This window comes from Apaloderma vittatum, unplaced genomic scaffold (genome assembly GCF_000703405.1).
Source record: "Apaloderma vittatum isolate BGI_N311 unplaced genomic scaffold, ASM70340v1 scaffold457, whole genome shotgun sequence".
In the NCBI taxonomy this organism is placed as follows: Eukaryota; Metazoa; Chordata; class Aves; order Trogoniformes; family Trogonidae; genus Apaloderma; species Apaloderma vittatum.
Window position 1 is genome coordinate 15,919 of NW_009725433.1, and position 12,017 is coordinate 27,935.

The 12,017-nt window shown below is 42.0% G+C and overlaps 1 protein-coding gene across 1 annotated transcript in view; it reads left to right on the plus strand.

The window, feature by feature from the left end:
* TBCE (tubulin folding cofactor E) overlaps positions 1–12,017 on the plus strand; it is a gene marked incomplete at its 5' end in the record, with an annotated part of 30,547 nt that overhangs the window by 15,913 nt on the left and 2,617 nt on the right. Inside the window, 8 exons of the mRNA XM_009872877.1 lie at positions 3,091–3,193; positions 7,463–7,539; positions 7,780–7,875; positions 9,302–9,366; positions 9,455–9,519; positions 10,016–10,168; positions 10,905–11,052; positions 11,672–11,740. Coding sequence (XP_009871179.1) covers positions 3,091–3,193; positions 7,463–7,539; positions 7,780–7,875; positions 9,302–9,366; positions 9,455–9,519; positions 10,016–10,168; positions 10,905–11,052; positions 11,672–11,740 — 776 coding nt within the window. The remainder of the gene's footprint in view (positions 1–3,090; positions 3,194–7,462; positions 7,540–7,779; positions 7,876–9,301; positions 9,367–9,454; positions 9,520–10,015; positions 10,169–10,904; positions 11,053–11,671; positions 11,741–12,017) is intronic.

Here is a 12,017-nt window from a genome sequence, read left to right on the forward strand (position 1 = left end):
TTGAAGACCAGCATGTCCCAATTGCTAACTCGACGGTGCATCGGCGGCAATATCGCACCAGCCAAGACTCCCTGTTTCCCATCCATAAGCTGATCCGTCAGCTGGAGAACCAAGGGTTTATTAGCAAAACTCACTCACCCTTTAACAGCCCCATATGGCCAGTGCAAAAATCTAATGGGGAATGGAGAGTAACAGTGGATTATCGTGGCTTGAATGAAGTTACGCCACCATTGAGTGCTGCCATGCCAGATGTGCTCGAGCTTCAATATGAGCTAGAATCGAAGGCTGCCAAATGGTGTGCCACCTTTGATATCGCTAATGCGTTTTTCTCTATTCCTCTGGCAGCAGAGTGCAGGCCACAGTTTGCCTTTACTTGGAGGGGCATCCAGTACTGCCCCAGGAGGGGAAACACTGCTCCACCATTTGCCACGGACTGATCCGTTCTGCGCTGGAACAGGGGGAAGCTGCAGAACACCTGCAGTACGTTGATGACATTATTTTATGGGGCAATACAGTGGAAGAAGTTTTTGAGAAAGGGAGGAAGATAATTCAAATCCTTCTGAAAGCCGATTTTGCCATTAAACGTAGTAATGTAAAAGGGCCTGCACGGGAGCTCCAGTTTTTAGGAGTAAAGTGGCAAGATGGACGCCACCAGATTCCCATGGATGTGATTAATAAGGTAGCAGCTATGTCTCCACCAACTAGCAAAAAGGAGACAGAGGCATTCTTAGGTGCAGTGGGGTTTTGGAGGATGCACATCCCAAATTACAGTCAGGTTGTAAGCTCTCTTGTTTCAGGTGACCCAGAAGAAGAACAATTTCAGATGGGGCCCTGAACAGCAACAAGCCTTTGAGCAGATTAAACAAGAGATTGTTTGTGCAGTATCTCTTGGGCCAGTCCGGACAGGAGAAGATGTTAAAAATGTGCTTTATGCTGCAGCTGGGCAGAATGACCCTGACTAGAGTCTCTGGCAGAGGGCACCAGGGGAGACCCAAGGCTGACCCTCAGGGTTTCGGAGTCGGGCTTACAGAGGATCTGAGGCCCGCTACACTCCCACTGAGAAAGAGATACCGGCAACATATGAAGGAGTCCGAGCTGCCTCAGAAGCAGTTGGTACTGAGGCACCACTCCTTTTAGTACCCTGATTTCCACTTTGGGGCTGGATGTTCACAGGGAGGGCCTCATCTACACATCATGCGACTGATGCTACGTGGAGTAAATGGGTCGCACTGCTCACACAACGGGCCCAAATGGGGAGCCCTAATCGACCAGGAATTCTGGAGGTCATTACAAACTGGCCAGAAAACAAGGATTTTGAAGTGTCACGGCAGGAGGAAGTGAAACGTGCAGAAGAGGCCCCACGATACAATGATTTACCGGAGCACGAGAAGTGGTACGCTCAGTTCACTGATGGGTCCTGTCGCGCTGTGGGAAAGCACTGAAGGTGGAGGCTGCTGTATGGAGCCCCACCCGGCGAGTTGCTGAAGCCACTGAAGGGGAGAGCGAATCGAGTCAATTCAACTGGCTTTAGATATTGCTGAGCGAGAAAAGTGGCCAGTACTCTGTCTCCACACTGACTTGTGGAGGGTGGCAAATGCTCTGTGGGGGTGGTTACAGCCGTGGAAGCAGAATAACTGGCAACACAGGGGTAGGCACATGTGGGCTGCCCAACTGTGGCGAGATATTGCTGCCCGGGTGGAGAACCTGGTTGTGAAAGTACATCATGTAGATGCCCACATACCCAAGAATTGAGCCACGGAAGAGCACCTAAACAACCAGCAGGTAGATCGGGCTGCTGAGATCCGAGTGTCTCAGGTGGACTTGGACTGGCAGAGCTCAAGGGGGAATTGTTCATAGCTCGGTGGGCCCATGACACCTCAGGCCATCACGGAAGGGGGGCGACATACAGATAGGCTCACGATCAAGGGGTGGACCTGACCATGGACACTGTCGCACAGGTTATCCATGAACGTGAAATGTGTGCTGCAATCAAGCAGGCCAAGCGAGTAAAGCCTTTGAGGTATGGAGGGCGATGGATGAAACACAGATATGGGGAGGCGTGGCAGGTTGACTATATTATGCTCCCACTAACCCGCCAAGGCAAACACCATGTACTTACAATGGTGGAGACGACCACCGGATGGTTGAAGACATATGCTGTGCCACAGGCCACTGCTCAGAACACCATCCTGGGCCTTGAAAAGCAGCTACTGTGGCGACATGGCACTCTGGAGAGAATCGAGTCGGATAATGGGACTCATTTCCGGAACAGCCTCATTGACACCTGGGCCAAAGAGCACGGCACTGAGTGGGTGTGCCACATCCCATAGCATCATTGATGCTGGAGTCTGATGCTTAGGACTGCAAACTGAGATAGTCCGAATTTGTGGTTTATTGCTTTGATGTTCTGTTTAGTTTACAAAAGAAGGGTATTAACAGGTAAGTCTGCTACTGAATATTTTGTGCAAGGAATGTTGGAAGAACTGATTGGCTGGCCACCAGCTCTCTTACAGGATTGTTTAAATGGGGAAACGTGACCCATAAGTATTTCTGCATAATTACAGTGGGAGATTTGTATCGTAATATGCAGTAGATCAGGCCTTAGGAAAGAAAGAAAAACTTTTGTTTGGGGATAATGAAAACTAATTTGAAGATTGCAGATTTGAGAATCTTTTTAATAGTGATAATTTGCTATTGAAAGCCAATTTTACATACTTTTACTGGGGTCTGGATAGTCCTGTAGGCTCTTTATTTTCAATCAACGCTAAGGAGTTTAAGCTCAAAATCTGACTTTGTTTCATTCAGTATTCATTTAAATAATTTTTTACATATTCAAAACTACAGAGGAGGAAAAGGGGGGAAAGAGGCCTGGAGTGAATAAACATGCATTCATAAAGTAGGAAAGCAAATCAAGAAAGAGTACCTTTGACTGTAATTAGAAGTATACTTTATAATACTTTAAAATATGTGACAACTTGGCGGTGACAATTTTTTCATAAATTGGTGGGGGTTTTTTAGTACGTAATTCCAAATTAGTGACTTAAATAAATGCAATTATTTGTTATGCTAGTAGTTCTTCTTTTTACGCAGTGAAAACAAAATGAAATTTCCATCTACACCAACTTCTGTATCCAGTGTATTTTCAAAATTGAAGATTCTGGCACTTAATCAAACTGACATAACATGGAAAGAGGTAATAACCTTTTCTGGTTTTCTATGTTTATATTTGTATTTATATTGCTAGGGGGTTGAGGAATAATAAAATTAACATTTTTGCATTACATTATTTACTGAAACGTAATCATTGTTAGAAAAGGTGCTGTGGTGCAGCTGTATTAGTTACATAGTAACTAATGTAGTTCCTACATCACATAGGGAGTTGCATTGTCACAGGAATGTAATAAGAAATATTCAACTTCATTACATTTTTTGATTACCTAGTCAAGATAAAGCAATCAGAGTGTAATACCACTGCATGTCCCAAAGGTTTATGTGAATTGAAACTTGTTGTTTCCTTGTAGTTATTAAAGGTTTATCTGTATTTTTATGCATGTAATAGAACAAATGCAAATCAGACACAAAGTATTTGTGTTGGTATCCTTGCACCTACTGACAGTTCTTGAAACACGTGATGCCTGATTATGTGCAAAACAGACGTAGCACAGGATAAACAAAGCTCTGGCCTGTTTCAGGGAATGAAGCGTGCAAACATTTCATTGACTCTTCCCCAGTAATGCTGTCTTACAGAGAATGAAGTCCTGTTGTCAAAGATGTTAGTGGTGGGCCTTTTTTCACAGATGGGACGTATGAAGCACATCTCAGAAGTGCCGTGTAACTTACAGTGGCTCGTAACTTCCAGCCCATTATTTGGACTTCTCAGGGGTGGATTTTGTATTCTGCATTGTGAAATTACCTGAATTTTCAGATTTTTACTGCCAACCACTCTCCAGTAACAGAGCACACTGGGGTTTCAGTTAAGTAGAAAGAAACTTCTTCAACTCTCTTCTCTTGTAGCAGAGCTAGAGGAGGGTCATTGCTATATTTTTTGTTGTCCATTCACTGTGCTCTTAAACTATGCTACTACAGTTGATAATCTGTCTGTAACAGCAGCAACATGAATGGTGGAGTAAATGGAAGAATTAAGTGGCCACAAACACTTTAAATGTCATCCAGTGCTCATCAGAGTAAACCTAGGCGTTGTGGTGTTGAAAACGTTGGCAGCCGCAGGCCTGAGAGGCCGAGAGGCTGGTGTAAGGCATTGCTTCAGGCTGCCTGGAGTTCTCTAGGGGTAGCCAGGCTTCAGAGAGAAGCCCCAGGTTAGCCAGAGCAGTTTAAAATTATCTAGCTTCTGCATTTGTTTTGGAAAGTCTGCTCTAGTTGACCGTGCATCATTTCAGAATAACTTACTGCCATATGTAAGAATATGTGGCATGGGGACAGTTTTAAAAAAGACTTGTTTGGGTTTTTTCATTTGTTCCTCTGATCTGGACTGTTTGCAGTTGTGCATAACTCCACATCTACATGCCTTGAGCATCAATTTTCCAAAAAGTTCTTTCATTATGATATTATATAAATACATCTGAGATTTCTCTTAATGTGTTGGTAAAAGCTTATTACTGTATACATGTTGATTGATTGTTCAAAGCATAACGTACAACATTCAAAGGGGAAAGAAGTCCTGTAAAATATCTTAGTTAGAAAACGTTGACTTAGAAATCCAATCCGTGCATTTGAGAGTAATGGATTCATATTTATGGCTCCAAAAACATTTTTCTTATTCAGCATTTAGATCATAATGTTGTATTTGTCATGCTGTTTTCAAAGTAAGATCTTATATTTATCAAATAATCTACTGTTATACAGGGTAAAAGAGAAATCTGGGTTAGAGCAGATGTTTCTGACACTGGCAAGTAGCAGGTAGCTGGGAGAAATTCTAGGCAAAGGGCAAGCATATTGTAAGAGCTTCTTATAAAGTAATCTGGAATTCATGGGCTTCCTGAGCTGGAGATATATATATGTATTTAATTAATCTTTGTGGTTATTTTGTTTCATGATTTATCTAACTGTATTAAGAACCCATTTGAAAATTTTTATATCCGCATCTTTTAATATCAGCTTAATTATGAGCCTTATGAAAAAATACCCTTTTTGGTTTTTGATCTTGCTGCCTGATAATTTCATTTAATAATTCCCAGGATTTTAATACACAAGTAACAGAGCAACTATTCTCTGTTTCATACCTTTTGATTCTTGTTAAGCTTCTTCATGCTTTTCCCATTTATATCATTTGCTTCGTGAGATAAAGAGACTAAAAGTGTAGGAGTATCATTGGACTTGCATGGTGCCAGTTGTTCCTTGTAGTCTTTATTTCTTTTGCAATAGGTCTCGGATTTCTGTGTTACTTTTTCGATCAGCAGTGGCTGTTCCACTGGCTGTTTGTCCCAGCCTCCCTGTCAGCTGCCCACAAGCCCCCGCTCCTTCCTGCATGTTAACTCAGTATCAGATCAGGGAGCATTTTTTCTGTATGGAAGCTCTTTTAAGCGATAGTTGAAAATTTGGCAATTGGAGTTTCTTACGATTGTGTTGTGACTGTCATTTGGTTTGGGCAATTTTCTAGTCTTTTGCTCAGTCTGTTGCAATGTCTTCTGATACTTACGCTGTGTGCAGTTTTTCTATTCCGCCCATCACAACGCAGGGCTTTTGTGGGGGAATGCCCCAAAGGTTCTCTGTCCTGAACACTCACCGAATTTCTCTCAGCACTGCAGGCTTCTTTCCATGCCTCCTCATCCCAGGCAAACTGTTTCAGTCTGCCGTGTTGACAGAGGGCAACACTATCCAAATTAAAGAGAGAAAACACTGGTTTTGATATCCGAGTTAAGCTTACGTCTATTGCAGATATTGCAGCAGGATGAAGTTTTGTATTTTGGGGTGTGAAGCAGTTGAGCCCCAAATCATATGCTGCCACTTCAAGAGATCTCAAGTGTTTATATTTCATATTGTTTATACAATGATACAGTTAGGTATACATCCAGCTGTATAACTTCATACAGCTGTAGCAGAGAGAACAACAAATAGTTGATGAAAGGAGATGCTTTTTTGGTAGCTAGGATAGCAGACAGTTATAGGAGAATTGCTTAGCTATGTACGTAACACGTTGAATTTGATTGTCCAGATCTCAGAACTGCTTTGTAACCTCCTGTAAAAACAAGCTTTAGGCAATTATGCTGTGCCTGTGTACGTCTGTGTTCTCGCATCTCAAAAATTTTGAATCTGCTAGCCAGTTTCAAACACGCTTTGAAAAGAGGCCGGGGCTTAAAAATAATTTATGACCTACAAGTTCCAAGAAAACAGGAGCGTAGATGGAGGAAGGAGCCCCTCTAAGTTTCCTAACCAGGGAAGGAATAGCAGGATCAACTTATGCTTAATTTGACTGTGGAGAATACACACAAGGAAAACCTCAGAGACTTGCAGGCACGAATCTGGAGAAAGCCACTCAGTTCCAGTGCTTATGGAACTCCATTTGCTAAAACAGCAAAACTTCTGGCACTGTTACAATTGCATACGAAACTGGGTTTTATGCCAGCAATTTCTATTGCTTTGTATTATGTGTTTATTTTTAAAAGTTGTGTTATCTGCTGTAGATATTTGCAAAAACAAAATCTTTATCAGTAAAATAATAGCTTTTTTGCAATTTCAGGGCATAAGATTCAAACCAAATGCATCTTTGTTTAATTTGTAGCCTTTTTGAACTACTTTGTCTTCTAAAGCCTCTGGATATTTAGGGGGCTGGTTAGCTCAGTTGGTTAGAGCGTGGTGCTGATAACACCAAGGCCGCGGGTTCGATCCCTGCTCGGTCCCCATGTGCTGCCTGATCTAGTTGAGAGGTGTCCCTGCCCATGACAGGGAGGTTGGATTAAACGATCTCTGAGGTCCCTTTCAGCCTAGGCCATTCGATGATATCTGCTGACTTAATGCAATTTTTGCTTTTTAGTGGTTTCATGCACTGGCACAGGCCCAAGACAGAGAAGTTTTCAAGCTCTGATAAATTAAGACATTTAAATTCGGATGTGCTGAGATGTGCAGAAGTTCCAGAACTGCTAGCAGTCGAGTCTATACTGTCTTTTCCTCACCTCATCATAGGGGAAATCTGATCACTCCAACCCTATTGAATAAAATAAACTCAGTTTCCAGGTCACACAGTCTGAAGTGGGTCAGCCTTGAGCCTGGAGCAAAGTCCCGCGAGGGTGCAGAACCCCTTCAATGTCATCTGTGCTGGTAGATCCAGACGCAGGAAAGGGCCAGCTGGAAGAAAGTGAGGGCTGGACAGTCCGTAGTACTTGTTTCTCGGTTTTGATGAGCTATGGCTTGTTCCAAACATGTTCTGAGGAAATGTGCATAAAGTATAGTTTCTGCAATATTTTTTTCCCAACTTTTTTTATATTAAATGAAGTTTTGCTCTTAGGTTCTTCTTTGTGCTCCAGGATGGCCAGCACTTGAGGAATTGTACCTTACTTCTAATAATATCACAGTTTTGGAAAGGTAAGGTGAGTGATGTGCTGCAAAGTTATATAGCAGATAAAGTTACATTCCTGTAATGTTACATTGCCACTATGTAATTGTAAAATAAATGGTGCAAACTTCACGTGCTGTACTTTCAAACATTTCTAAAGGTGTACAATTACTTGCATTCGGTTATACACTTAGAAAAACTGCGTTTTCATTAACAAATAACTTTAAATGTTTCTGCATTTGTGTTTGTTTGTTTTCCCAATGTAGCAGGCCTGATAATGTCCTGCAGACCCTGAAGTTGCTGGATCTTTCAGAGAACCAGTTACAGGATGGAAGTCAGCTGCATGCAATAGCACATCTCCCCAGGTAGCTGCTGAGCAAATATGCTGGAACTTATTTGTCCTGGATATTCATCTCCATAGTCTTTGTTGACTGAAACAGGATAGTATTGATGTTGCATGGAAGATTTAGGGAATCTTGAAACAGAGGTATTTTGCCCTCTTGAGGAGAGTAACTGAATTATTTAATTAAGCTATTTTAACATTATCTTATTTTTGTTGTCTAGTAACACATTCTTAACCTGCATGTTACTAAGTTTTCATTATATACTTATGAAACAGAAGTCAATTATCACACTACTAAATTCTTTACATATAAACATGCACAGGGTTTTATTCAAGATGACAGGACTGTAGCATTTGTGTGGAGTGGCAAAGCAAAGGAGCTATGGAAGTGGTTTCTTGGGAACAGATTTCTGACAGTGCCAGTGTAACGCAGGTTTGTTGGTAGCTGCACAGCCACCTGGGCATCACCTGAGGCTGCAGAAAGCCACTGGGCAGTTTGTTGGAAGGTGCCGCTCCTGAGGCTGGCATGCTAAAGAGCTAAAGATCATGTGTGAGGGACGCTTGCTCTGAGCACTTCCCACCCACAGTGCCTCCTCATTCATCCTTGGTAAAGAAAACAAAACAAAGAGGGGTTGGAGGAAGGTACAAAAGCGTGGTAGCAGTTCTTCCCTATCTCTGTTTTCTGCTCTTCATAGTGAGCTGCGGGGAAGGATGCTGTTGTTACTCGACTGGTAGAAGTGTGCAGCACTTTCTCTACACAGGCACTCTCTTTTGGAAGATTCAGTGCTTTTTTGGATATAGCTAATAGACTTTGAAACAGACATGCTTTGAAATTAAAAACAGGAACAAAACAAAACAATCCAACCCCAAACACTGTACTTCCCATACTGCATTGGGTAGACATATTTCCACTTTCTCAGAAAGTAACACCCTTTATGCAGATTCGGCTGGTTTACGGGACTCTCACTAGCAGCATCTTTACCATGGTGGTAGGTTTGAGCTATGATTCCTTGCTTTGGGGTTACAACCAGGGAGAGTAGGTGGGTGTGTGTGTGTGGTCCTTAAGCACTTCAGTTACAGTGAATGGAAAATTGTGGGACTATTACAATAGTTTTGCTAATTTGCAGAGTCACTGTGTTGCACCAGCATAGCAGCTGTGACTTTCAAGAGCCACAAGCTATTTAAAAAAACCATTTGGAAAATCACACCATTTAAATCCAGGAGCCATCTGAAAGCTTGAAACTATTGTGCTTATTCTCTGCAAACTTATTCCCTGAAAACTGCCCAAGTCTGGGTACTGTCTGTGAAGGTGCTGTTCATTTGTCAGTGATAATGCATCGTGTCAAAAATTGATTAGATCTTTGTTTTAAAAAAATTTTGAGGTAGTATTTCTTTACAAAAAACTTCCCGTGCCATGTACAGTGATCACTGTATCTATTAAATTTCAGATTAGAACAGCTAATACTTAGAAACACTGGACTAACTTCTATATACTTTCCTGATGTCGGATTTGGTATGTAAAAGAAATAATTTAAATGAAAACCTTATTTATAGCTTTATAATTCTGTTTAATATTGTCTTGTAAATTTACTTTTTGCTAGGATGCAAGTCAAAAATGTTTCCTTCACTGAAACGCCTTGCGATACAAGACAATAAAATATCACAGGTAGGTTAAATTGTGATAGTTTCACGTTTTGTGAATGCATGTGTATTTGTTTAGAAGCAAGTTGCAGTTTCCTTTTTTAAAATTTCTTTGATTATATGTATAAGATCCTGAGATAGCTGTTGAATACTTTGATCAATACTGAGGCATAATTAAAAAATATAAAAACATTTCTTAATGTCTCAGTTAAACATGTTAATGGTAGCCAGTCATATATATATCTGTTCCCTCGTAATTCCACTCGCAGAATTCTAATAATGTAAAATGCTGAAGTGTTCCTTGATTATTTTGTTTAGGAGGGGTTGTTTTGTTTTTTCCTAGTTAAATGTAATGCAGTTCTTTTTCCTTACCTCGATGAACAGGATGAAAGTACTTGGTTCTGACCAAAAGAATAGTTTCAGTCGGGGTCACTGTACAGAGAAAGTCACCGTTACTGTGTATTGTTCTGAAATGAACTACGTTTTGTGTTTCCTCAAAAGACTGTTGTCTTGCATTGCAGTGGTCATCTATCAATGAGCTCGATAAACTGCCAAGTTTGCGGTCACTGCAGTGTCACAATAACCCTTTCATGGACACGGAAAAGAACCCAGAGACCCTGAGACAGCTAATTATTGCCAAGATAAGTCAGTTGGAGGTTTTGAACAAGTCTGAGGTATGTGATATTTCAACAAATTGCATGAGTCTGGGGAAAAATATTAAAGCATTGCCTGAGGAATTGTTTTCAGTTTCAGATCACAATTTGTCCAGGTGCAGGAAAGTAAAGAGCCAATTATTGCGTCCCCTAGTCGAGGGGGCACTCAGTGGGGCTGCAGGATCCACCCCTGTTTCCGGATGCCACTACCTCCGTGGGGACTGGGACAAGATGGAGGAAGAGTGGGGTTTCCTCAAGTGCCCGACTCGTGTTGCAGGACTGTTAACAAAAACCATACTCTAGCCAAAAAAAAGAAAAAAAAAAGGCAAAAAGCAGCATAGTTGAATCTGTTTCAGTGACAGTAATACAAGCACTTGCCTTGTTTAATAGGCAGACAGCATTATCTAAACCAAATCAAACTTTCAGCAAACATTTATCATGGAAGGGAGCAGAAATAGTGTCTGTTCTCCAGCTACAAAAGCATCCTTGTGTCATCATACACAGCAAGATCTATGCTTGGATGTTCATTTATGGATCAGTGAGTACCTGGAGTTAGGGGTTGTAAGGTTCTTCATAGCTTTAATGTGTACTGAATATATGGATTAGTCAGTCCTTGGAGATCGGGTTTGTAAGACTCGTGGTAGCATTAAAACATACCGAATGCTTAAAAGCAAGCAAGGAGTCAGTGTCATTAATTAGATTTTCTTCTCTGGAGAGTTTTATAATTTTATTACATGCTGTTCCTGTGTCTGTACAGATAAAAGAAAGAAAAGGAGCAGAGCTTGATTATCGCAAAATATTTGGAAAAGACTGGTTAGCAGCTGGTGGGAACTGGAACCCAGAGAAAAACAAGCCAAGTGAAGAATTTCTTGCTGCCCATCCCAGATACCTATCACTTTGTCTTAGTAAGTACAAGTACAGTAAAATTAACATTTCCTCCCTTCTGGCAGCATGGTAGCACTTGTTCAATCTCTCTTCAGTGTTCTTTACCCTTGATGCTTTTCCCACATGCTTCTATTGCCTTCGAAAGGGCCACCCACTGGCAGGCCCGGGCGCAAGTGGCCTTTGCTTCTGTGGGGCAGGTGCACAGCGCTGCTGCGCCCTTGGGCCACTGCTGCCCCACGGATGACACCTGTGAGCATCTGCCCCTTAGCTACTGGCGAGCCAGCAGCAGCCATCTCCACCCAGGGCTTTTTTTAAAGTGGGGATATTATAGCAGCACCTCCATGTGCCTGTCACTTGCTCCCTCCTCACTGCTCGAGCAGCTGGTCGAGGCTCACGGCTGCAGCACTTCATGTTGCAGTGGCCGCGGTATCCTACCGCTGAGGGGCCTGGGGCAGCAGGGTCACAGCACCACAGACCGTTCAGGGTTGGAAGGGACCTCTAGAGATCATCTAGTCCAATGCCCCTGTGAAGCAGGATCACCTAGGACAGGCCTGATCCAACAGCACAGTGCTCTTAGGTCTGCTCTTCAGTTAAAGCTCTTGGAAGGGTTCACGTTCCCGTGCGCTTTCTTTAACACAGAATATGGCACCCCTGAAGAAGGAGAACTGAAAGGACAACAACCTTTGATTCTGAAGAATCAGCTTCTGAGTAAGAGGCCAGAAATGGTCAAATTTGTTCCTTCTGCATTTAAAATCTTTTACAAGCTTAGTGTTTCCTGGGGAACAAAAGGTTCAAAAGTTTTTGAGATGTCACAGAGTTCAGCTTGTAATTCTGCTTCTCTGAACTGTATCAGTGAGTTTGACTAGCTACCTGCCTCCGTATACTATACTCATTTCCTCCTTAACCCAAGCCAAAGAGTTTCTTAAATAAGACTTAATGGACAATCAAGGTAATCAGTACTTCCTTCTGACAGCGTGAATGGCTT